This window comes from Pongo abelii, chromosome 10 (assembly GCF_028885655.2).
Source record: "Pongo abelii isolate AG06213 chromosome 10, NHGRI_mPonAbe1-v2.0_pri, whole genome shotgun sequence".
In the NCBI taxonomy this organism is placed as follows: domain Eukaryota; kingdom Metazoa; phylum Chordata; class Mammalia; order Primates; family Hominidae; genus Pongo; species Pongo abelii.
In genome coordinates this window covers 107544139-107570842 of record NC_071995.2, presented here as the reverse complement: position 1 = coordinate 107570842, position 26704 = coordinate 107544139, and the positions used below count along the sequence as shown (strand labels likewise).

General features: G+C 47.0%; 1 protein-coding gene across 7 annotated transcripts in view; it reads left to right on the top strand.

Annotated features, from left to right (window-relative positions):
• SSH1 (slingshot protein phosphatase 1) overlaps positions 1–26704 on the top strand; it is a 75040-nt gene that overhangs the window by 10113 nt on the left and 38223 nt on the right. For 3 of the 7 annotated variants that reach the window (XM_024256687.3, XM_063712246.1, XM_054527620.2), the window contains one exon: positions 24291–24394. The exons of 1 other annotated variant lie outside the window; for it this stretch is intronic. In XM_024256687.3, coding sequence (XP_024112455.2) covers positions 24291–24394 — 104 coding nt within the window. Of the gene's footprint in view, positions 1–18403; positions 20404–24290; positions 24395–26704 lie in introns of those variants that run through there. 3 more of the 7 variants (XM_054527619.2, XM_054527618.2, XM_054527622.2) reach the window with 3 other exon arrangements.

Below are 26704 nucleotides of genomic sequence, written 5' to 3'. Positions count from 1 at the left end.
TGCTCCCCAGTCACGCACTTTCCCTAGGCCAGTTCCTTTTCACCTGGCTGTAGTCCTCATGACCAGCTAAAAGTGCTCCTGCCCCAGATGTTTGTGATTTCCCTCTCTTTAGAGAAAGCAGGGAGCCCCTGGCATCCCTATCTGTGACAGGTGCCACACCTGCCTTACGATGCAGGTCTGTGTGCCCTTGTTGCATCCCTAACTGCTCTCACATCCCTTAGTGACGGCCTGATTTCTCTGCCTTTGTGTAGCATTTAAACAGTTTAAATGGCTGGGCGCGGTGGCTCGCATCTCTAATCCCAGCAATTTGGAAGGCCAAGGCAGGACGGATCACTGGAGCTCCGGAGTTCGAGATCAGCCTGGCCAACATGGTGAAACCCCCTTTCTACTAAAAATACAAAAATTAGCTGGCTTGGTGGTGCGCGCCTGTAATCCCAGCTACTCGGGAGGCCAAGGCAGGAGAATCGCTTGAACCTGGGAGGTTGCAGTGAGCCAAGTTTGTGTCACTGCACTCCAGCCTGGGCAACAGAGCGAGACTCTGTCTCAAAATAAGTAAGTTAATAAAAGTTAACAGTTTAAATGGATGAAGCTTTGACCCTGCAGTAAATTCCAGACATGTAGGAGAAACAGCCAGGTGTAGAGGGAAGGCAGTGGGGTTCAGAGTCAGGCAGACCTAAGTTTGGCATCTGGCTCCTGTGCTGGTGGCTGAGTTCCTTTACCTTTGTGTGTTCCTACACCTCTGTGGGTCTCAATTGTTCCACCTATAAAACGGGGATGACACTGTGACCTTTCAGGGTTGTGGAGTAGTTGTGTGATGTTCCTTGTCCAGGCCAGGCGCAGTGGCTCACGCCTGTAATCCCAGTACTTTGGGAAGCCAAGGTGAGTAGATCGCTTGAGCCCTAGAGTTTGAGACCAGCCTACACAACATGGCAAAACCCCATCTCCGCAAAAAAATGGAAAAATTAGCTGGGCATGGTGGCGCACACCTGTAGTCCCGGCTACTCAAGAGGTTGAGGTAGGAGAATCACTTGAACCCAGGAGGTTGAGACTGCAGTGAGCTGAGATTGTGCCACTGCACTCCATCCTGGGTGACAGCAAGACCCTGTCTCAAAAAAAAAAAAGTTCCTTGCCCAGAATCAGGTCCACAGTGGGCTTGGTTGCTGTGCTGGGTCTTCACAAAGTATTGCTGACGTGCAGTGTTAGTTCACGACAGAGGAGAATTAAAGGGGCCTACTCCTGCAGGTGCTGGGTCCAGGCCTGAGAGGGCGCCCACCATGGATGCCCTTTGACTTGGAGCAGCCTTCCTGCTTTACCCGGCTACATTCCTATAAGATGCAAATAAGAATACAGACTTGGAGGAAGCAGTGTTGTAACTCAGACAGTATTTCTGAAGGCCTTCTGGGAAGTGTCTCAAGAACTGATCATCTCACACCAGGCATGCAGATGATTGCAGCAGAGCAGTATAGATCCAGTTCCCTCGCTCTCCCCTGCCTTCTGCATGTGCAGGCTGCTGCTGGCCGCTCGCAGTCCCTCTTTGGAAGCTGTGCCGTTCAGACTGTGGGAATTGGTGAGCAGATGGCCCTGCTGGCAGCAGCTCCTGGCTCCCTTGCCATCCTGGGAGCTGGCTCAGTCTGGCATGAGACATAAGTAGTTGTGGGCTAGGTGGGACACTGGGGAGATAATATTGTCCCCAGGGTGTGGATCAGGAGTGAAGTTTTTTTTTTTAATCCAGCATTTCCAAGTCAAGTGCGGGAACATGGTCATTAGAATTATTATAATTTGCTCATTGTGATTACCTGCCCTAGCAAAGGTTTGGGCCAGAGCGAGCTGCAGGATTTTGTCTCTTCTGTTTTATTTGGTTTCAGTGGTAAACTGTGAACTCCCTGACTCCTCTGCCTTTCTCTCCGCACTCCCTTCCCCTTTTGGTCTCCACCTGGAAGTCCCCCAGGGACCCCATTCTCCTTACAGCCTTCTGAAGTGTGGTTTTGCCTTCACCCTCTCCCATACAGTGTCAGAGTGGATGGGGGTTGGCATGTCATTGCCCTGCAGACCATACTTCCCCTCTTCATTGAACACCCCTACTTTTGCACCTGTCCACACTCTGGGGTTCCTCCCTGCCCTTGGCGGTCCATCTTACCTGGGCTTTATTGTCTTTGTTGCTTGTCTGTCCAGTTAAGTCCTGCCAAAAGGTGTCATGCACCCCGTGCATCCAAGTTCTGTGTCCGTGCTGGAGATGGATGTGTGCGTAGGTTACTGTATCTATCAGTCATCGCTTGCTGCATGACAAATTACCACTAACTTAACAGTTAAACAATATATGTTTATTTTGTTTAAATTTGAGATGGAGTTTCGCTCTCGTTGCCCAGGCTGGAGTGCAATGGCGCAATCTCAGCTCGCCACAACCTCCACCTCCCAGGTTCAAGTGATTCTCCTGCCTCAGCCTCCCTAGTATCTGGGATTACAGGCGCATACCACCACGCCTGGCCAATTTTGTATTTTTAGTAGAGACAGGGTTTCTCCATGTTGGGCAGGCTGGTCTCGAACCCCTGAACTCAGGTGATCTGCCCGCCTCGGCCTCCCAAAGTGCTGGGATTACAGGCATGATCCATCACACCTGGCCAGCCACCGCACCCAGCCCATGTTTAGTATCTCACAGCTTCCATGGGTCAGGAATCTGGACCACGGTATAGCTGGGTTCTCTGTTCGGGGACTCACAAGGCTTGCTGGCCGGGGCTGGGGTGTCGTCTGAACCCCAGGGTCCTCTTTTAAGCTCACATGGTTCTCGGCTGAGTTCATTTTCTTTTTTTTTTTTTTTCCTTTTTCTTTTTTTTTTTTTCTGCTCTGTCGCCCAGGCTGGAGTGCAGTGGTGCAATCTCGGCTCACTGCAACCTCTGCCTCCTGGGTTCAGGTAATTCTCCTGTCTCAGCCTCCCGAGTAGCTGGGACTGCAGGTGTACCCTGCAAATTTTTGTATTTTTAGTAGAGACGGGGTTTCACCGTATTGGTCAAGCTGGTCTGGAACTCCTGACTTCAGGTGATCCACCCGCCTCAGCCTCCCAAAGTGCTGGGATTACAGGCGTGAGCCACCGCGCCTGGCCTGAATTCATTTTCTTGCAGCTGTGGAGAATTCATGGTGCTTGCTTCTTCAAGGCCAACAGGAGAGTCTGCTTCTGTAGGGTCTTATGACAGATTGTTATCCACTGGAATGACTGTCTTATCGCCTTTAATGTGCAGTACAGCCTAATTAAGGGAACAGCTCTCCCATCTTGTTCTCTGTTCCCTCCCACATTCAAAGAGAAAGGCTCATTCGGGTGCATGCACCTAGCAGAATTCTGCCCACCAGTCAATCTGTGTGTGTTCTAGGGATGCCCCCAGTCTAATATAGAGAGAACACATGTAAGCAAGTAGGTTTCCATTCAGCGTTACAGATGTGCCTAGTTTTGGGATGGTAAGGGGTGCCTGGTGCTCATGGGAAGAGACCAGAAACGGGGAGCGAGGCTTACAGAGTTTGACACCACCCTGGTGAACGCTGGTCCCCTCCACTCAGCACCTACATGCTTGTTCATGCTCTGAGGCTTAGTGTCTCTTGGATTTGCCCCCACCTTGAATATGCTGGCCTTAAAAATAACCACCCATGTTAATTCTTATTTTTTTTCCCCCACAGCTTTGGACTTAGGGAGGGATGGGCATGGGTTTGGCTCATGTGTCTGTCCTTTGTCACCTCACTAGGCTATTATATGATCTTGGGCAGACCTTAGTTTCAAATGGCCAATATAGTACACAGCTTGTAGGGTGGTTGTCATAATTAAATGTGCTCATGACGCAAACCCCTTCTCCCATAGTAGACATTCAACAAATGCCCCCTGCCCGTACTTCCTTCATGGTAACAGCTTCTGTTGGAAATGATTTGTGTCTTCCTTTTTCTTCTCACAGGCATTTTTCTCTCCTTAGTGTTTCCTTGGTGTTTGGTACTTGCTTTGTAGTATATGTACTTAGGTGCAGAAATGTTTCCTGTAATGCAGGACTGACTGGCTGCGTAATTTGTGGAGCCTAGTGCAAAATGAACATGGGAGAGCCCCTTGTTAAAACATTATTAAGCGGCTGGGCTCAGTGGCTCATGCCTGTAATCCTAGCACTTTGGGAGGCCAAGGCGGGCGGATCACCTGAGGTCAGGAGTTTGAGACCATCCTGGGCAATGTGGTGAAACCCTGTCTCTACTAAAAATACAAAAATTAGCCGAGTATGGTGGCGCGTGCCTGTAATCCCAGCTACTTGGGAGGCTGAGGCAGGAGAATCACTGGAACCCGGGAGGTGGAGGTTGCAGTGAGCCGAGATCACACCACTGCATTCCAACCTGGGTGACAGAGTGAGACTCTGTCTCAAAACAAACAAACAAACAACAACAATAAACATTATTAAGAATTTCAAGATGGCACCAGTAGAGTATTAAACCAAGCACGAGGCCCTTCTGAGCACATATGAAGAAGCTGACCCTGCCCACTAGACCGAGAGCCACCCTAGGGACAGGGCCTGCCTGACCTCCTGCCTCACGGTGCCCAGTTTGCCCTGGATAGGCCCTAGAGGTCTTGTAAATTGAGTATTGTTTCCTGTTGAGCAACTAAAAGTGGTCTTGGACGTTCAGGAAACAAAGGACAGAGAAATTCTTCCCACCATTGCCTCCGTTGCAGTTTAGTAATATCGGTGCTGTTAGATCAGTCTCAGGACCCCTCTGTCCTCATCCGTCTGCTTGTGAGCTATTCATTCAACAAATATTTATTGAGCTCCTACTGTGTGCCAAGCCCTGTTTTAGGGGCTGGGAATATAGCAACAAACAAAATAAAAATTCCCGCTCTGGAAGCTGACGTTCTGTTGAGGGAGACAAGACAGTAAATAAAATAAACAAGCACAATAATCGTGTGTTGGTAAGTGCCCAGGCGAAAAAATAAAGCAGGGATGGAGGAGAGAAAAGGGAACACCCATACTCCACTCTGTGAATTGCCTTGTGTGCATTATTTCAATTAATCTTTGTGAAAACCCTGTAAGGACATTTAAATTCCCATTCCCTGGAGGAGAAGACTAAGCCCCAGAGAGGTCAGTGGCCTGTTTTTATTTAGTAGTAAACGGTAGAGCTGAGACCCTCATATTCCATATCTCACTGACTCCAAAACCTGTGCCCTTCACCCCAAAATCCAAGCACTGTCTTTTCCTCCTCCCTATGCATCAGAACCCACACTGGGAGACAGAATGGAGTTTATCAGAAGAACCAGGCTTTGCAGTCCATTCTTCCTGCTTGAGCCATTAGCAGCATCGCTATGTGCTTGGGCAGATCCCGTCACCTCCCTGAGCTCTACTTAAAGCAGGGATTGTCACGTATCACCTTCATGTGCTGCAGCCCAGAGAATATCCGGGTGGTAATGAGGCCAGCTTCTGCAGGCTGCAGGCTCTGGGCTTGGAACTTTTGCACTTGCTGTCATCTTGTTGTCACAAGCCTGCCACGTGGGGACTCTCCTCATTTTAGGAAACCAGTTCCACGAGGCTGGTGGGAGGCATGAGCCAGGGTTTGAATGCAGGCTGCTGTGATTCAGGGACCTGAGTCCTGCCCCGACCCCTGTGGCCTTGTAGGTAGTGGCCTCCCATTGACTCCCAGTTTTAAACATTGGGGCATGTAGACTTAACATTCTGGGGCCATTGTGCTGTTTGGCTGTTCCTTTTGGTTTAACTCGGATTTTATTTCTGCAGTTTGTTGGAACGTTTGATTTGAAAATCAGAATTTGCCTTCAATTTCCCCCCCCACCCCTTTTCTTCTTTTTGAGACAGAGTCTTGCTCTGTTGCCCAGACTGGAGTACAGTGGCATGATTACAGTTCACTGCAGCCCTGACCTCCTGGGCTCAATTGGTCCTCCCACCTCAGCCTCCCAAGTAGCTGGGACCACAGGTGCACACCACCTTGTATTTTTGGTAGAGACAGGGTCTCACTGTGTTGCCCAGGCTGATCTTGAACTCCTGGACTCAAGCGATCTGCCCACATCGGCCTCCCAAAGTGCTGGGATTCCAGGCATGAGCCACTGTGCCCAGCTATATATATATATACTTTTTTTTTTTTTTTTGAAATGGAGACTTGCTCTGTCACCAGGCTGGAGTGCAGTGGCATGATCTTGGCTCACTGCAACCTCCGCCTCCGGGGTTCCAGTGATTCTCCTGCCTCAGCCTCCCGAGTAGCTGGGATTACAGGCGTGCGCCACCACCCCTAGCTAATTTTTTGTATTTTTAGTAGAGACGGGGTTTCATCATGTTGGCCAGGTTGGTCTCGAACTCCTGACCTCAGGTGATCCACTCGCCTCGGCCTCCCAAAGTGCTGGGATTACAGGTGTGAGCCACTGCACCCGGCCCTATATATTTTTTTTAATTAGAAAACTCATTCTAGAATGGGGACAAATGAGGACAGAGACTTGAAGAGTTAATTCTGTCAGAACTTAATTAAACTTTTCATTAAGGTTAATGTAAAACGAATTTTGCTCAGAGTCTAGTAGGTTTCATTAAACTTTTGAAACACCAGTACTTAGACTTCAAAAGAACGCCTCAGGGCTCTGGTCTCCTTCCTGTGCACTTAGTACATCGCATGAGCGTGCGCGCATGCGTGTACACACCAGGAATGTGCGTGCAAGCTCAGCTCGTAGGTAGCAGTGTTACCAGCGGTCATCTTCATGATAAATGGGGCAAAGCTGTGAGACAGAGTCAGAAAACCTAGGGTCCATCTTGAGATGCGTCATCTGCTGTGCAACCTAAGGCACGCCTCTTCACTTCTCTGGGTCCCTGTCTCCTGCTGTGTAAAGTGAAAAGACAAGATTAGGTGATGGCCTCCAAATTTAAGAATGAGAGTCCTCAGACCCACCAATCTAGATCTGTGTTTATATTGTGCTGCTCATCATTTGCTGTGTATCTGTAACTGACTATCACGAGTTTTACTCCTACAGTGAGAGCAAGGTCATGCGCTTGTGGTGGTCTAGCTGGGTCAGGGCTATGGTCTGACCCTGCAATGGAGAAAACCAGCCTGGCTACTGAGAGGAAGTGACCCTCTGCTGGGTCTCACCTCCTCCTCCGCAGAGCTTAGCCTGCTGCATCTGCCCCCAGGAGCAGAGCCATACACAAAGCAGCATCCGTTTAGAAAGAAAGTACTCGCATCTTTAGAACTCATCTTTGGCATTCATTGTTCTGTGGTCAGATTTCTGGATTTAGACAGCTTATTAGAAAATTCCTGAGATGAGGAGGACATCCAGATGGGTCATGCTGCTTCAAGGAAGACTGAAAATGAGAAACCAGGATTAATCAAAATAGGATTAATCAAAATCCAGAGGAGCCATTTTCTTTTTTTTTTTTTGAGACAGAGTCTTGCTCCGTCACCCAGGCTGGAGTGCAGTGGCACGATCTCGGCTCACTGCAGCCTCTGCCTCCTGAGTAGCTAGGACTATAGGCGTGTACCACTATGCCCGGTGAATTTTTTGTATTTTTAGTAGAGATGGGGTTTCACCATGTTGGCCAGGCTGGTCTTGAATTCCTGACCACAAGCAATCCAACCACCTCGGCCTCCCAAAGTGCCGGGATTACAGGCGTGAGCCACTGTTCCCAGTCTCCGAGAGGAGCTATTTTCAAAGCGAACTGGACGATTGGGCTGGAGGGTGCGGGGGCTCCTGCTTTGTGGGTGTAGTCAGTGTCGGGATGCAGGGTGATGTGCTGATGAGGAAGCCTCGCTGGCCTTCCCGCAGTGTGGGGACAGAATTGCAGTGAGATACAAGAGACTGCCGCATAAATGAGGACATGCCGGGAGAGCCTGCGTGTGGCCAGAGTGGGTCCTCTGGATGGGGCATCGGCCTTGTTCTGTGTACAGTTGTCTGGCCCTGGCCTATACCCAGTAGCCATCATTTTCAGTGTCAGCCCTTCCTGCCGCACTTGTTCCCCTCCAAAGACCAATGTTAACCAAGTGACACCTAAGAGGAAAAACCCAGCCTTGACCTGTTTTCCCACAAGTTCCTCTGAAACCTGTGCCAGGCTTTTATCTGGGAAACATCATTCTTGAGTGCCTTTACTTTTACAGTTTTTTTTTGCTTTCTTTTCTTGAATGGTTACTTTTGAAGCTATTTTTAGAAAGACTTTGTTTCAGAGAAGGCTGTTCAGAGGTCCTGTGTTAGGAAATGCCTGGTCTCTCCCTGTGCCCGCAGAAGTCATTCCTGGTCCAGGCTTGGCACACACTTGCCAAGAGTCCTCGAGGCATGTTTCCCCAAATCTGGGCCCCATCAGAATTCCCACAGGAAGGGGCCTTCGTGTGGTCTAGAAAGAGCCAGGCTGGCTGCAGCATCTGGAAATCACTTGTCACTTCCCCGATGGCCAGGCCCACCCGTGCCACGCTGTGTCTATTGCAGCTGGGAGTCTAGGAGTGGCTCTTTAGGTCTGGAGTCAAGGCCGCTGACCTGTCGGCTGCCCCTACAGCAAGAAGGCTCCCTAAGGAACCTAATTCCCAGGCCCTGGGGACTCCTGACCAGGCCCCACCTCATGAGGTGGAAGGGAGAAGAACCTCTTGTGAAACAATATGGTAATGGAGGTGGTTTTTGCTTAGCTATTGGCTTTTTCCATTCAGCCGATGTGTATTTAGTGCCTAAATATGGGTTCTTTGCCAAATGCCAGGGGTTCTGTGTGGAGTCAAAAAGAATCCTTATCCCTCAGGGGTAATGTGTGTTGTATCTACAGTAGTGCCCTCCAAAAAGGATTTGAAACACCTTACAACATTCATAGAGAACAGTAGAATTTAACATTAGTGAGAAAATCGAGACATGAAGAAAGCAGAAGAAAATAAGATGAAGTAAGGGGAAGGTTTGTACATGTAATACATGGCATAGCATTGATACGGTTACCAGAATTTGGCCACAGATCTGACTTTGAGTTTCCTGGTAGTCAAAGCAAAGAGAGAAACAAGATCAATCTCTTGATTCTTGGTGTCCTGAAAATACCAGTAGATCAGTTCCTCAGAAGAACTCTTCCTGATAGATACCTGTGGTGTTCACAAGGAAGCCCAGCATAATGGATGGACAAGCAAGTTGTCTTAACAGGGAGAGCTGATGCTGCATGCCTATCCCACCAATTACCCTGGGTATTTGTGGTCTTAAGAGGTGAGGTCAGCAGCAGCGATTGGTGCCAGAGCTGCTGGCTGCCCCAGCACTGAGACAGGATGCTGAGTCACATCCTGCAGGGCTGCGGTATCCTGGCTTCGCGTGCCCTTCACAATGGGAGGCCTGCATGGGCAGGTCGGCCCCTGCTGTTCCAAACGTGTGGTCTCCAAGCAGGAAAATGCTAAAATTAGATCTTACATGGTCCAGAGCCATGTATGTGAGAGGCCCTCAAAACCTGGACGCACACAGACCAGGAAGACCTGGGAGAGCAGAGCTCTTCATCATTCTCTTCTGCTCTGGGCACGAAACAGGGCCACTTCTGTTCTGGAAAACACGAAGAGGGCAAACAGTGCTGAGGCAGGGAAGGTCTTGCTTGGTGAGGGTAAAACTATACAAGAGATGAAAGGGCAAAGTCATGAAATATGCCCATACCAGTGATCAGTAAAATCATCTGAAGCTTTTATTACCTACCGATAAAGAGAAATTACAGGTAGTGTTTTACCAAAATCGAATTAAGTGGAGATTTAAAAAATAACTTTAAAAAATTTGGCTGGGTGTGGTGGCTCATGCCTATAATCCCAGCACTTTGGGAGACCGAGGTGGGAGGATCTCTTGAGCCTAGAAGTTCAGTACCAGCCCTGGCAGCATAGTGAGACCCTGTCTCTACAAAAAAATTAAAAAATTAGCTGGGGGTGGCAGCACACACCTGTAGTCCCAGCTACTCGGGTGGTTGAGGTGGAAGGATCGCTTGAGCCTGGGAGGTGGAGGCTGTGCTGAGTGAGCCGTGATCGTCCCATTGCACTCCAGCCTGGGCGACAGAGTAAGACCCTGTCTCAAAGAAAAAAAACAAAATTGGTAACTCGAAAACTTGCAATGCTCCCAACACATACAAATGATTAATACTCAAGGTCATGGGTACCCCAGATACTCTGACTTGGTCATTACACAGTCTATGCATGTAACAAATACGTTTTTTCCATAAATATGTAAAATACTATGTCAATAAAAAAGTCTCGTTAATTTTGAGATAATTTCCAACTTACGTAAGAATTGGAAGTACAGTGAAAAGAACTTTCTTTTTTGAACCATTTGAAAGTAATTTGTCAACCTGCTACTCCATTACCCTTGGAATACAGACCAGGGCATTCTCCCACAGAACCGCAACACAGCCATCCACGCGGGACACTGACTCTGATGCATTCCCGCCGTCTAGTCCTCTAACCCCATTCAAGAGTCACCATATGTCCCAGTGTTGTCCTTCATAACAAAAGATCCAATTCAGGACTGCGCATTGCATCTAGTTATCCTGTCTCTTGGCTCTCCTGCAGTCTGGAACATTCCTCAGTCTTTCTTTGACTCTTGTGGCCTGGATTTATTTTTTTATTTTTTATTTTTATTTTTTGAGTTGGAATCTCACTCTGTTGCCCAAGCTGGAGTGCAGTGGTGATATCTCGGCTCGCTGCAACCTCCACCTCCTGGGTTCAAGTGATTCTCGTGCCTCAGCGCCCCAAGTAGCTGGGATTACGGGCGTGCTCCACCACGCTTGGCTAATTTTTGTATTTTTAGTAGAGAACAGGGTGTTGCCATGTTGGCCAGGCTGGTCTCGAACCCCTGACCTCAAGTGATCCGCCCACCTCAGCCTCCCAAAATGCTGGGATTACAGGCATGAGCCACCGCGGTCGACCATGACCTGGACATGTTTGTGCCCAGGACTGTCAGTCTGCAGAGTGTCCCTCAGTGTGAGTGTGTCTGATGTTCTTGTGTGATTCCACCGGGCATGCATATTTGGCCGGAACATCACCCAAGGGATGCTGCGTCCTCGTTGAATCCCATAAGGTGGCGCTTGATTTCCTTTTGTCCCACTATGGTGACATTCACTTTGGTCACTAAGGTGGATTTTACCAGGCTTTTCCACTGTACAGTTATTCTTTTCCCCTTCATCATTCAGAAGCATTCCTTGGGGAGATACTTTAAAATTATGTTAATATCCTCTCTGCCATCAATGTCCGTTTCAATTCTTTGTATTTTTCTGTTTTATTCAGTGGTTTATAATCTGCTTCTTAAATTGTTGACATCCTTGCTCAAATTGTCCTTGTGGACAGTTAGGGCCAGTGGGATCTCATCCAGGCTGGCTTCTGTGCCCCTTTGACATGTCCACATCATTCTTTAAGTGCTTCCTTGCTTTCTGGCAACAGATGCTCCCTACCCAGCTGTGGAATCAGTCCTTTATCCAAGGGGCCCTGGTTCCTTTTAGTGGAAAATGAAATTTAGGAGCCAAGCTAGGTCTGCTTATTGCTGTTGGGGTGTTGCTAACCACAGGCCTCTCAATGGGCAGAATTAGGGAACATTTGTATGTACGTGCATACACACACACGTGTATCTATATTTATTTCAATATGTTGAAAACTATGAGTTCAGACTGGTACCTTCAATTCTGATGCAGCACCTTGGGGTTCATTCTAGTTTTGTCTCTCCATATTCATGACTCCCATTGTCCCTTAAATATTAATAAATATTAGCATTATGTATATTATATAAAATTTATATATTATTTATATTATATAATGTTTGTTAATATTAACATTATATTAATATTAATATAATTATAACCATATTATAAATTAATTAATATATGTATATATTCTATAAGTATGTCATATAAATATATTAATTATAAATATTAATATTAACATTAATGTTTAATATTTCATTCCTTGCCTGTGAGCAGTCTCTGTCTCCCTTGCATCCCCCTCCCTGCACAGATGCCCTTTGCACCCTGCTTGCCAACAGACACCCCAGCTTGGGATCCCACACCCCCTCCCCAACTCAGAAGCCTGCCCTGCCCTTCCCCGCCAAATGGTTTTAGGTCTGAATTGTTGGGAGAAGTGGACTTTTTTGACACTGTTTTCCAGAGGTGTCAGTTCACCTGAAAGCCAGTGCCTAAGAGCAGAGGTTTCAGAGTTACACTCCTGCCTTCCCCTTCCTGCTTCCCTGCTCCTTGGTCTCATGAACTTGGGCAAGTGACTTAACCTCCCTGAGCCTCAGTGTTTGTTTGTTTTGTTTTCTGTTTTTTGTTTTTTTAAGACGGAGTCTCACTCTGTTGCAGTGCTGTGGCACAATCTTGGCTCACTGCAACCTCCATCTCCTGGGTTCGAGTGATTCTTGTGCCTCCCAATAGCTGGGATTACAGGAGCATGACACCACGTTCGGCTAATTGAGCTTCAGTTTCCGTATGTATAAAGCACTGAGAGATGGACACTGAGGAATAAATGAGTTAACATATCTGATGTGCTTAGCATAGCGCTCAACGAAAATGTTATTGGTGTTACATTTATTGATGTCCACTGTTTTCTGGGTACCGAGAGGGATCCTGAGACAGAGAAGTCATAGCCCTAGCTCTCCAGACACTCAAGGTGATGTGGGGAACTTAGCTGCTGTTGTGTTGTTTGAAGCACTCAGTTGTCAGGAAGACCTGACCTGACCTCCAGGTGGCTTTAACTCGCACGCGGCACTGATGCCATGAGTCTTATTTGCCAGGTTCAACCTGTGTGTGGGGAGTGCCCAGTGTGCCCAGGGCACAGAGATGACCAGGGTGAGTTACTCCTGGAATACTGACTTCAGAGAGGAGCACAGCTTGGCCAGTGTATCTACCAGCACTTACTTTCAATCTACTGTATGTCAAGCACAGAGGGAGATTTAAAAAGCATGTGCATCCTGTCCCTCATATCCCATTGTGAAGTTAAAATATACTGGCAGGAAGATGGCTTCACCACTAGTTAGTAAATAAGTGGGTCAGGGAACACAATTTGGAAATCAGGGAACTTGGGTTCCTAGGTTCCTATCACTAAGGATGGTCTTTTCCCTCAGTATCCAAGGGGATTTGTTTCAGGACCCCCGCCTTTGCCGAGGATAACAAAATCCATGGATGCTTAAGCACCCGCAGAACCCACTAATTCAAAGAGTTCATCATCCCTCAAATACTGTATCTTCTATCTGTAGTTGGTTGAATCCACCGATGAGGAACCCGCGGATACAGAGGACCGACTGTATGTGACCTTGAGCAAGTGACTTAACCCTTAAGCCTCAGTGTCCTCACCTGCACAGTAAGAGGAGGTGCTAGAAGATGTTGAAAGGGAGGAGCTATAGCTCTCAGCGAGGACCACAAGAGAAAGCTTCCTGGAGGAAGCATAAACACTGGAAGACAGGCATGACGTGAGGAGCAGATGGGAGGAAGGAGACCATGAGCCGAGAACCGCAGTAGGCTTTATGGGGACAGTACTATAGCTGGGGATAGAACAGAGAATGCGAAGCATGGAGAACAGGGGGAATAGTGCGAGAGGTAATACAGGGAGGGTTTTTATTCTAAAGTATTGTTTTCTAACTATATTCTAAGCCCCTAAGGTCAGGGCATAGCAGATGAATGAAATTTAGGTTAACGACATATAATGGCTAATTGTGGCAACCATAGAGAGTTAGCACAAGAAATTTGGACTCTAATCAATAGATGATGTCACATGGCCGAAAGTTCTGGGGCTGGGAAAGAATGTCATGAGAGCAATGGTTAGGGGCTGTGCAGAGTGGGCGAGAGGTCAGGGAGGCCCTTGTCCTGATTCTTCTCACCAGGCCAAAAGCTTCCGGAGCTCTGCTGTCCTGTACCACAGCTGATAGCCTCATGTAGCTAATTAAACTTAAATTTAAATTAACTAAAATGAAATAAAATGAAAAACCCAGTTTCTTGGTCACACTTACTGCATCTTAAGTGTTCAGTCGACACATCTGGCCAGTGGCTCCCATACTATACAGAGAGTGGGTAGAGAATACAACAGCCCTAGCCTTCAGTGACATTCAGAGAATGCAGCACAGAGCCGGGTGCACCGTGGGGCTGCTTGGATGTCACCTGGCTCACGGGGGTGAGGAGGGCCAGAACTGGGGTGGTGCCTGAGAGACCTGGAAGGAGGGGCCTCTGATAAAGTTAGGACTCGGTGATGAATGACTGTGGTATGGGGCTGCATACCAAAGACAGGGCTGAGAACCTGGGACAGTCGGGATAATCTCTTCTCGGAATTTTTGAGCTGTCTCAGAAACATTTCCTTCATGTGCCTGTTATTTCTGGCGTGTTCGGCTGTCTTTGCTGCCATAGCACTTCCCGCACAGTGCAGCCTTTATACCTTCTGCCCTCATGAAGGGGCTTAGATCCTGGTGGAGCAGATGATGCTTGGAGGAAGATGCATTAGCTCCAGCTTCCGTGGGGCCTGAGGGCTCTTGGGGTCATCAGGGAACTATCTTAAGATTTGCTAAACCAAGCCAAGACACATCACTTGCTGTCTTATTTAGGGAGCAAAAAAAAAGCTTGCTTTTGCGAGCTCGCTAGTCGGTTCAGCTGCTTGTCACTACCCGTTGGTTTGAAGGAGAGCTGTGTAGCTGGCTCGGAGAATGTCTCTTACTGTCTGAAATACTTTTGGACATTCCTTCTCTCTGAGAGAAGCCTACGCCTTCTAGCCAAACAATACATGTTCCAGCAGCAAAGATATTTGTAATGAGCCCTGCCAGCATTCCTTGTCTGTGACCCCTTTCCCTAAGTATAACGCCCTGCAGAGCTGGAACTTTTCAATGCTCAGCATTATGTGTTTAGGGGGGTACAATTTGGGAGCTCCAGTTGACAGGTGTGTCCCTAAAGTTACTTGTTTTCTTAGGCTCTAAAGAGTGATATTTGGAACGAGGCCCTGCCATGTTGCACTGCAAGGCACACAGTGAAGAAGAATGAGACCTTGGCCCAACTCAGGGTCTTTGTGACTTTTAAACATGAGTTCCAAATGAGGGAAGAACCTGTGGGAGAACCATGGAAAGAATTTTCCATCCCACCTGCAGTCTTTAGCTAATCTCTCTCCAAATGGTGAATTTTCTATCTCCTTTACATCTTTATCAACTTCACTTTGCTAGGCCTGGGGTTCTGAATCCATCCAGAGCCTCACTGAGAGTGGTTTTGAGGTCAGTTGATCAGCTTTCCACGTTGCTGCTATTGCTGCAGGTCAGATGGTCCTGCTCTCTGACCTATGGATTCTTCAGGAAGAGCACTGAACTTTTTCAGCCCCATTCTGCCTCTTATTAGCCAAATGACCACAGACAAGTCATTTATCTTCTCCTAGTCTTGGTGGTTTCATTTTCTTTTCTTTCTTTTCTTTTGGGGGGTGGGGGTGGGTGGGACAGGGTCTCCCTCTGTCGCCCAGGCTGGAGTGCAGCGGCACAATCTTGGCTCACTGCAACCTCTGCCTCCCAGGCTCAAGTGATTCCCCCACTTCGGCCTCCCAAATACCTGGGACTGCAGGTGCATGCCACCACACCCAGCTAATTTTTGTATTTTTTGTAGAGACAGGGTTTTGCCATGTTGCCCAGGCTGGGGTTGTTTCCTCAGAGGAATGGGATTGTAAAAATTAAGTGGAAAAATGTAGGGACAAACTCTCTGTAAACTAGAAAGCTATTACTTACTTATTTAAAACAATATATATTGATAGTATACCAGGCATTCAGGTGCTGAGAATTTGTGATGTTGACAGTGCGATGTCTCAACCACAAGCATGAGGTTTGTTTCTTAGGTTTGCACATTCTGAAACTTGAATTTGTGAGTTCACTCGGGGATGATCAAGTTCTAAGAAACCAATTTACGCTAACCAAACTTATAAGGAACTGATATATAAAGCACAATTTGTAAATTGAGGTTTATGAAACCACAGGGGGGCCTTTTATGACAGAGGCCAAATCCTCCTGGGTTCACAATAAGGTACATGTAGCATAATCATCTTACTCTCCTGCCCGTTACGCCTCTCTGTTTACTGATCCTTCAGGGCCTCGCGGGCCTCATTTTTTCCGGGGAGGCCTCCCTGAACCCCTGTGTGTATGTGCATCTGCACCTTCCACCTCCTTCCACCGTGGAACTTGCTGCCTTATATCGAAGTTACTGTCCTGTGCCTGCCTGGCCCTCCAGTGTCACTCCAGACCGGGTGTGGAGTGGTCTGTGGCGTGGGTGGAAACCGGGTCTGTTTCACTTCTAAATTCCCAGGCCTTAGCACTGACCGGACACAATAGACACTCAGCAAATACTGTTGATCAAAACCGAATTAACAGAGCCTCCTTTTTGGAATGCTCCTTGGCACCCATCTTTCTGTGCTGACAGCGTTACATTAGTTCCTTTTTCTCCTAGAATTACCATCAAGTTGGCTGGACAATTGACAGTCCCCTCAGTAATCACCATGCAGAGTGGGGTACCATTGAGGGTTAGTTCTACCCAGGGAAAAGTGATTCCGTTTGTCTCAGCCTGTCCCATCAATCTGGGACCCTTTACAGGGCCTCTTCTTCAGGCTCATATTCTCTACCTTTTTTTCGAGATACAGCATCAGAAATCCTAAATTTGTACTATTTAACTCCCCGTTTCCTTAGGCATAAATTAGTGTAATAATGCCTGTCTGGTCTTCCACACGGTTTTGTGAAGATCAGATGAGTTGACATTCACAAGAATGCTTTGTCCACAGCAGAGTTTGTCAAAGGTCTGATCTGAGGTTGGGCTCGGTGGCTCACAGCTGTCACCCCAGCACTTTGGGAGGCCAAGGCGGAACAATTGCTTGAGCTCAGGAGTTGGAGACCAGCCTGGGCAACGTAGCGAGACCCCTTGTCTATTTCACACAACACAGGTCTGATCTGTTTTTGCTATCACTGTCATCATTTTGTATTGTCATGATGCAGCATCTCCCTTAGAGGGCCAGAAGAACATTCAGATCTCTGAAAGTGTAGTAGAAGACTAGCATCTGTTTTACTGCTTCCAAAGAGAGTATTATTTTGTTTTTGACCCTAGCATGACCTCCCTTTATTGCACCTAATCACATCACCCACCTTCTGAGAGCACCATGCCTTTTTGTTGGTGTTACCTTTTACCAGCAGAAAACATCGACGTGTACCTATGTGAGAGGTATCTTTATGAAGCCCATGGAGAAGACTGTTTTCTCTGTGTCTTCTGATGTTATTTGTTTGTTTGTGTGTTTGTTTTTGAGACAGTCTCACTCTGTCATCCAGGCTGGAGTGCAGTGGGGACTCCAGGATCACAATCTCCACCCAGTGCAGCCTCGACCTCAGGGGTACAAGTGATTCTCGTTCCTCAGCTTCTCAAGAAGCTGGGACTACAGGTGTGCGCCACCACGCTCAGCTAATTTTTGTATTTTTAGTAAAGACTGGGTTTCACCATGTTTTCCAGGCTGGTCTTGAACTCCTGACCTCAAGTGATCCACCCACCTTGGCCTCCCAAAGTGCCAGGATTACAGGCATGAGCCACCGTGCCCGGCCATGATGTTATTTGATTCTGAGGTTTTTAAAACTTGGCTGTGCATCAGAAGCACCCCCTGGAACTTTCTGGAGACAAGATCTGTCTCCCAGGCTGGAGCGCAGTGGCGTGGTCACAGCTCACTGTAGCCTTGACCTCACCAGGCTCAAGTGATTCTCCCACCTCAGCCTCCTGAGCAGCTGGGACTACAGGCACACACCACCAAGCCTAGCTAATTTTATTTTTATTTTTTTGTAGAGACGGGATCTTGTTACGTTGCCCAGGTTAATCTTGAACTCCAGGGATCAACTGATTCTCGCACTTCGACCTCCCAAAGTGCTGTGATTACAGGCATGAGCCACCATGCCCAGCCCCCTGGAACTTTTAAAAAAAGTGGATGCCCAGGACTCATCACAGACCTTCCGAATTAGACTCTGCTGAGGCTGAACCTGGGCATGAATGTGTTTTAGAAGTTTGATAGGTTGTTTCGATGTATGACCAGAGTTGGAATTCAGGGGCGTTTGGATGATATTCTATACTGTGATGTTTCTATACCTACTATTTTTGTTCTTCAAGAAATGCTGTTTCTATGCAGCAGGGCAGACACCCGGATCACCAGCACATATACCCATTCCTTAAAGAGGATGGCTGTCTTTGCCCTTATCAGAGCTTGGGCTGGCTTGGCTTAGCCCTGTGCTCCACACTCTGCAAATGTTTGGCTGTTTGGATGGATGAACAGAACCCTGTAAGGAATTCTAGGGGTTAATTCCAGGGGTTAATCAGAGTATGTATGGTAGAATGTAAATTGGAACCCAGAAATATGAATTCCCAGACCATTGTTTTTACTTTTGTTCCCCGCCCCCCCCGCCCAAGACAGTGTCTCACTTTGTCACCCAGGCTGGAGTGCAGTGGTGCGATCTCGGCTCACTGCAACCTCCGCCTCCCAGGTTCAAGTGATTCTCTGCCTCAGCCTCCTGAGTAGCTGGGATTACAGGCATGCACCACCACACCTGGCTAATTTTTGTATTTTTAGTAGAGACAGGGTTTTGCCATGTTGACCTTGCTGGTCTCGAACTCCTGACCTCAAATGATCCGCCCACCTCAGCCTCCCAAAGTGCTGGGATTACAGGCATGAGTCACCACCCCCAGCCAGTTTTTACTTTTCTTAAACCTTGAAGCGCAGCAGTCACCGTGGGCGTTGTCCATGCTATCCCTGGAGATTCTATTTTGGAATCATTGACGGGCTTCCTTCATTTGTCATATGGAGAAAATACCTTACCCTGCAGAACTGCCAGAGTTCAATGATGTGGCATAGCTAAGTACCTCCTACAGCCTTGGCCACATGGGAGATCCTCAGTAAATAATAGTCCTGTTGATGAGAAACTTACCTTGAAAGCGACTTCTTGGTCAGCGTGGCTGTGTGGTTTACAGAACTTCCGAGCCTCTATGCAGTGCAGAAGGGCCAAAGGATGTGTCCTGTCCCCCAGCTATGACGGTGGTGGTGGGTAGGATAAGGCTGTGGGTCCCCTGCCCTTCTGATTTCTACTTGGGCAGGTGGAAGAACCCCGGCACAGTCTTCCTGGAGTTCTGTTTGCTTGAATGTTTCCTTCTCTGTCTTTCCCACGCATGGTGCATTCACACACTGGGAAGAAGGACGGAAGATGTGATCCACATTCTGACTTCTCAGTGCCTTAGTGGCATTGCCATTAGGCACTTGGGCAGGCATGAGCGGAGGTGACCGCAGCATAATGGCTCTGATTTTCATTCTGGATGAGTAGAACAGCTGCTTAACAGGGGTTAAGCAGGTGGGCGTGGGGCAGATAGATGTATGTGAGCCCAGCCCCATCTTGTAGAGATATGTGCTCCTAGGCAAGCTGGGGTTTTCTCACCTGCAAAACCAGAATCATGATAATGTGTGTTTCACTTAATCCGTAGGGAGGGTCGCTTGGTCACTTGTGAGTCGAGGGAAGAGAAGCCCCTACTCAGTGCTGCTTCCTTCAGGAATTGTTCCAGAAGTCACCAGTTAAATGCTCCCTCCTCCCTCTTGTAAACTCTAGCCGAGCCCCTTTCTTAGGGTACTACTTATTCCATTCTCTCCTGCATCATGGTTATTCACATCCTGAATTTATTTCCCTCGCCGAAAGAAACGCTAAAACACAGCTCTTGGCTGGCTTGTGCCCGGAGGGTTTGGGATCACACCTCCACCCTTTAGGACCTTTGCAGCCTGACCTGCCTTGGGCACCGTGCGTATCCCAGAGCTCCTCATAGGGGTGCATGTGCTCCCCGTTACCTGGCGTGCCCCTCAGGTAGCTGTTAGCATGACTGAAGACTTTTCAGATGTAACCGTGCTTTGAGTACGCAGAATGACTAACTGCGGCAGCTGCCCACGTCACCATCACCGTTGGGTGAATGGATGCTGATTTGAAAGAGAGTCATCCTTTAGAATGTTGATTTGAATCGGAAGGGGGTCTTGTTGCTTGGGGTTGGTTCCTTGGGGCCAGCTGTTTGCCCTCACAATGTCGAATGCACACCCTGGTGCTTGTTTCTCTGGCCTACAGAAAAGCCCGTAGGAGTGTAGTGATTAGAGGAACCTCAGCTGTTTTGCTGAATGGCCCTCTTTCATCAGGATGTGCTGGGACAAGGGCCTTTTTCAGCCAAAATATCACAGGAAGACAAGAGTTCCACAAGAGCCATTTGCTTTTCGGGTAGGACTCCGAGGAGGAGTTGGCTCCCCAGCCCTCGTGGAAGCACTCGGCAGCCTCCTGGCTTTTCCTGATCTCCGTAGGGAGCAGATGGCCGGAGCTCCGAGGGCCGTTGTAGGGAGCGTTAGAGATGTGAGCGCTGCAGCCACAAACCTCTTTTATTTTACCGACTTCTGCATCTTCCTTCAGCCAACCCACTACTTCTGCTGTCCAGAGGTTTCCAGCTCAAATTAGTACGTATGACCACCCTGATTTCTGTTTTCCTGCCATGGCTTGGTTTCTGGATGGCACTGGCTGTTTATATTTTGGGGGCCTGGGGTTTTTTGAGAAGCATTGATTGAGGTTTTTGTCTGTCTTCAATGCTTTGGAGAAACTTTAATCTTATGAAGCTTCCCGAATGGCAGTAATCAGTGTCCGAGAACAGATCTGTGTGGTGGAGATAAAAGCATTCCGGTTGGCGAGTAGAGAGGGCAGCGGCTTTTTTTAATCCCTCATCAAGATTTTTCTTACAGCGGTGGAGGAAGACATTTCCGTTTTGTCTGTCTGCGTCTGACCTTTTGTAACTTTAGTCACTCCTTTTAGGACACTCTGATCTTTTGTGAGAAGGGTGATTTCTGGGTGGCTGGGATGGATGGCTTGTGGGTTTGGGCTTCCTGGCCCCGGACACCTGGTAAAGTGAGCGTGCCGTCACCAATGTGGATTTCTTCATGGACTTCCCCAGTGGGGCACTTTGAGGGTCTGATGAATCGGGAGCCTGTGCCTATGGGCATCAGAAGCTGCGGTCGTCAGATACAGTATTCAGATCAGCCACGCAGAGGGCGCATGAGGCTCTGGGCCCAGAGTGAGCTCAGAAGAGAAGCCAGGAAGCCGGGTCACAGAGACTTTCTGCATCTTGTTTTCATAAATCCTGTGACTGACCACGCTCTGCGGCCTCCCACCCCACCCCCCACCCCGAGAGTCATGTCGTGCGGTTTCCTCTGGCTGTATCCCCTGACTGTATTTGCAGGACGCAGGGTGATCTCACAGCTTCGGGATAATGCGCTGCTACTTGGGCTTCCCTGCAGCTTCCAGTCTTGCTTTTTACAGTAAATGCCTGTTACTTGATTGTCATGGGGGAACAGAGGCAGAGTGTTCCAGGGCCCCAATCAATGCCATCCCGACTTCATGTGTAGAGCAGGAGGCCCTGATTCTTATCAGTGTAGGAACACGGAGGAGGAACAGCTGGCCTTGTAAGTGATCACAGAGTGAAACCAGCCTCGTCTGTTGCATTGTTCCTTTTTTTTTCCAAAGGAAATGTAAGGGAAACCAGGGGAATTTTTGCTCATGGTTTCCAAGGCAAAGGTCGTCGTTAATGGTTGGCTGTTTCAAGCGTGCTTGGGTTTCTGGTCAGTATGAATTTTTTTTTTTTTTTTTTAATCTCATGAACAAAAGCAGTTGATGTTGTCTCGAAAAGATTTTCCCAGCTGCTTCGATGAACTGATGGTTGTTTTAGGTTTCATGAGTTTGGAACCTCTCGCACAGCTCCTTCAGATTTTGATGAGAATAAATAGTAAGTGATCTGTGTCTAAGAACAGTTCTGAAAACATACTCAGCTGTGAGATTCTAAGGAAGGAGAGGGTGACAAGCTTTGCGGGTGGAAAGGGTTAGGTGATTCTGCAACCTGTGAAATGAGATTGGCCAGATGGATGCTAAAGAGCTTTTTACTTCCTATGAGTGAGGGTGAGACAGCAAAGAAAGGCTGCTTCTCGTTTCTTTCATTATTTATAATCCAGAGCTCCTCAACACTTGAACCTTGCAGCACAAATATACAACTGTGAGAGGGTGGAAAGGATGACTCGGCACAGTGCATCTGCAGTAGCGGACGAAATGCTGTCAGATGTCGAGTATTGGTGTCACAAGATATCAAAAACCAATTGCCTGGAATTCAAAGGACTGAACAAGAAGGCAGAACTAAGTCTTCTTACTTAATATTTGAGCAGTCACTATTTTTAGCATGAGCATTTAACCAGAAAAACTAACAGATTTTATTGTGGACTTTATATCATAGAACATAACAGTCTTCCTGATTTCAGGAGCTGCTGATTGGAAATGCTAGTTCATGTGGCATTTTCTTGGCACCCGGAGTCATACTTTAGACTTTGCTGAGTTATTTATTCCAGAATTCGAACTTTTAACTACTAACATTAGATGTCTGGGGCAAAGGTGATCTTCCTTTCTTATATTACAGAAAACATCTTCGTCTTTCTGTCAGGAATTGATTTACTTAATTTCAAGATTCTCTTTAATTAGAAGACTGCTTTTCCTAGGGATTTTTCCTTCAAATAATGTATATGTTCATTGGTTGTTCAAGAGAGAAATTTTTATAGTTGCCTACAATTTGAACTGTGACCTCCTTTTATAAAATTATTAAGATTAGAATGTTCTTTTTAAATTATCAAGTATAGTATGTGTTTTATATTATTTTGAGAATCAAACAAAAGTAGATGTTTTAAAGGTTAATATATGTTTAATATAGAACATTTGGAAAATACTAGAAGATAATCTATTCCTCCTCCTCCCCCACCTCCCGCAAAGCCGTTGCTAATAATTTTGGTGTATTTTATGCATAATTTTGAGAGTTGATGGTATTTTTGAACAATTGATAGTAATTCATAGCTGAAGCATTCTTTTCTTATGTCTTAATTTTTGCAAAAGCCAGACTTGGTAGCCAAGTCATGAAAGTGAAATTAAAAATAAAAAGTTTTGATGTAGGACGGGGTCTCACAACGTTGCCTAGGCTGGTCTCGAACTCCTGGGCTCAAATGATCCTTCCACCCCAGCCTCCCAAATAAACATTTTTTAATTGTAATTTTTAAAGTTACAGGTAGATATAAGTGTTATTGCTAGCTAAAATAACAAAGGCCAAAGATTCATTCTGCTGAGAAATTCATTGAGCCAACTTGAGGTTTTCCTCAGGAATAGTGGACAGGACAACAAGTTAAATCACAGGTCAGTATTTTTCTTTCTTTCTTTTTTTTTTTTTTTTTTTTTTTTTTTTTTGAGACACGGTCTTGCTCTGTCACCCAGGCTGGAGTGCAGTGGTGCAATCTTGGCACACTCCAGCCTCCATCCCTGGGGCTCAAGTAAGCGATTCTTGTGCCTCAGCCTTCTGAGTAGCTGGGATTACAGGCATGTGCCACCACGCCTGGCTAATTTTTGCATTTTTAGTAGAGACAGGGTTTCACCGTGTTGGCCAGACTGGTCTCGAACTCCTGACCTCAAGTGATCCACCTGCCTTGGCCTCCCAAAATGCTGGGATTAAGGCTTGAGCCACCCGTCCCGTCCCCACTTTTCTTAAAATGCAAACAACTAGTGAAAGTGTAATTTCATCTTGTATTCCATCAAGGGAAGTCGCCAAGAAACAATGGAGTTGTTAAAAGCCAGAGAGTTCGAGCAGAGATCAACAGCAAGAGCATGAGAATTCACAAAGCAGACCACCCTCTCCTAATGAGGGAGTTGTTCTCTATTCTTAGAAAATGTTATGGCCGGGTGCGGTCACGCCTGTAATCGCAGCACTCCAGGAGGCTGAAGCAGGCAGATTGCTTGACGTCAGGAGTTTGAGACCAGCCTGGCCAACATGGTGAAACCATGTCTCTACTAATAATACAATAATTAGCTGGGCATGGTGGCACATGCCTGTAATCTCAGCTGCTGGGGAGGCTGAGACATGAGAATCGCTTGAACCCAGGAGGCAGAGCTTGCAGTGAGTTGAGATCACACCACTATACTCCAGCCTGGATGACAAGAGTGAAACTGCATCTCAAAAAAAAAGAAGAAAATGTTATAAGACAGTGAGATCCCTGTCCAGTATTCTGCAGAAAGGGGTCCTGGAGAGCCTATGTAGAACTTTGGGTGTTGTCACAGAAGCATTATTTTGTCACGAAAATTCTCCAGCAGCAAGCTTTTAGCAAAAGCAAGGTTTGAGAAAAGTACTACGTGGAATTATTATAAAAGCAGTTTCATCCTATTTGCATATTACATGCCATTTGTCCACACTTAAGCTTTTTCCCCTGCAGTAATTCTTTGTCCATTTTCCTGTCTGAATTCTGGTCTAACTGTGCTCTGGTCTTATCCTTCCCAGCTTAAGTGAGAGCTTTTTCATGGTGAAAGGCGCAGCCCTCTTCTTACAACAGGGAAGCAGCCCTCAAGGCCAGCGGAGTCTTCAGCACCCCCACAAGCATGCAGGTGAGGGCTCTAAGTTGATATGCTTACATTGGAGCTGCTTTTCTGGACAGCAGAGGAAACTTCCATTGTTGGTGATGTTGCTGAGTTTGAAGGCCTTAGACATAGTGGACGCAGGTTTGCAATGACCAGTGCAGGCAGAGGCTCCGATGCTCTCTCAAGCAGGCCACGCACATTTTCCAGCCTTTTATGTCGTGTCTGTCTGTCTGCGTCAGGAGTAAGGTCAGCAGCATCCTGCTGGGATGCAAAGATTTCCTCTCTGTTGTTTATCAGTTAATTGCAGGCTATAAGTTACAGCCTGACTTTTTAACAAATGCACCAAAATGAATTATAGCCAGATGTTGTCCACTTGAAAATAACCATCTGGAGTGCTGTATACCTAATCTTGGGATGGATTTCTCCAAGCATTTGAAAAACACTCATTTGGAGAATTTCTTGCAGGGCCTTTGGCTCCAACTCTGAGATAGACACTATAGTAGGAAGTCTTGATTCTGTAATAGTTTGTTTTTAGGAAGTGGACAGAAATAATAGGGTGAGGATCAAACTGAGTTTAAATAAGAAATGCCTACTAAGTAATAAGACTGGTTTTCTTAGGAGACTTGACTCAGAACTGAAGGCAGTTAGAAAGAGGAATTCAAGAAATGCTTGCGTGGCCCTGCATGGTATCTCACACCTGTAATCCCAGTGCTTTGAGAGGCTGAGGTGGGAGGATTGCTTGAGCCCAGGAGTTTGAGGCCGCAACGAGCTAGGATCACGCCACTGCACTCCAGCCTGGGTGACAGAGAGAGACTCTGTTTCTTAAAAACAATAACAACAAAACACACTTATGGCCAGGCACGGTGGCTCTTGCCTGTAATTCCAGCATTTGGGAGGCCAAGGTGGGCAGATCTCGCTTGAACCCAGGAGTTCCAGATCAACCCAAACAACACAGTGAAACCCTATCTCTGCAAAAAATACAAAAATTAGCTGGGCATGGTGGCGCATGCCTGTAATCCCAGCAAGGTTGGGGGCTGAGGCGGGAGGATTGCTTGAGCCCAGGAGGTCGAGGCTGACGCGTCACCACACCCAGCTAGTTTTTGTGGGTGTGTGTGTAAATGAGGTCTCACTATGTTGCTCACTGTGTTGCTCAGTGAGCCACGATTGCGCCACTGCACTTCAGCCTGGGTGACAAAAAAAAAAAAGACCCTATCTCAAAAAGAAAGAAAGAGGAAAAAGTGCTTGCATGTAAGTGGGTCTTTGTCGTAGGTGGACAGCATCTCAGGGCATTTCTTGGAGAGGCAGTGCATAATTGAATGTCTGTGAGCTGAGAAGGCCTTTACCTTTCAGAACAGAAGCAGGTGAAACCAACCAGCCATTGTGGCCAGTTTTCTTGTGAACATTTTGTTTGTTTAACCTCAAGTCATTCAGCTTCATTTTAGATCTGAGTGCACAGGTTAGAATTCTACACCATACAATTTATAGCAAACAGCAAGGCTCAGTCAGTATTTTCACGTACTGATGTTGATAACATTTAGGTCTGTTTTAAGCAAAGAAAATAACTGTCCTGTACAAGGAGGCAGTGTGGTTTGTGGAAATAGTATTTGTTTTGAAGCCAGGCAGACCTGTCTTCTGATCCTAGTTCTCCAACTTACTAAGCCGTCACAGGTCGACTTCTAAGCCTCGGTTTCCTAGTCTTTACAATGGGCATCAAATACTGGTGCCTCAGACAATATGGAAATTTAGAGTTATGCGTGTAACATATCTACCTTTAGTAGGTGCTGTATATATATATGGGTAACTATCATTATTATTACGATGACTTCTAGTACAATACAGCTATAAACCGACCCTTCATTCTTTTTTTTTTTTAATTTACGAAAAGTTTTTTTAGAGACGGATCTCATTCTCTTGCCCAGGCTGGCGTGCAGTGGCCTGATCATAGCTCACTGCAGCCTCGACCTCCTGGGCTCAAGTGATTGTCCAGCCTCAGCTTCCTGAGTAGCTGGGACCATAGATGCGCGTCACCACACCCAGCTAGTTTGTGTGTGTGTGTGTGTATAGATGAGGTCTCACTATGTTGCTCAGGCTGGTCTCCAACTCCTGGCCTCAAGCCATCCCCCCACCTCAGCCTCTCAAAGCATTGGGATTATAGGTTTGAGGTGCCATACTCAGCCAGATTCTTCATTGTTGAATTTGCTAATTATTCTGCCCTCTTAGAAATGTAGCTGTTGTTCATGTTTTAACATACGACAAAGCAAATGCTCAAGCTCTGCTCACTAAGTGTCAGATACCTCCTTCCTCTGATCCAAAGACTAGAAGGGTAGGATGCAAGCC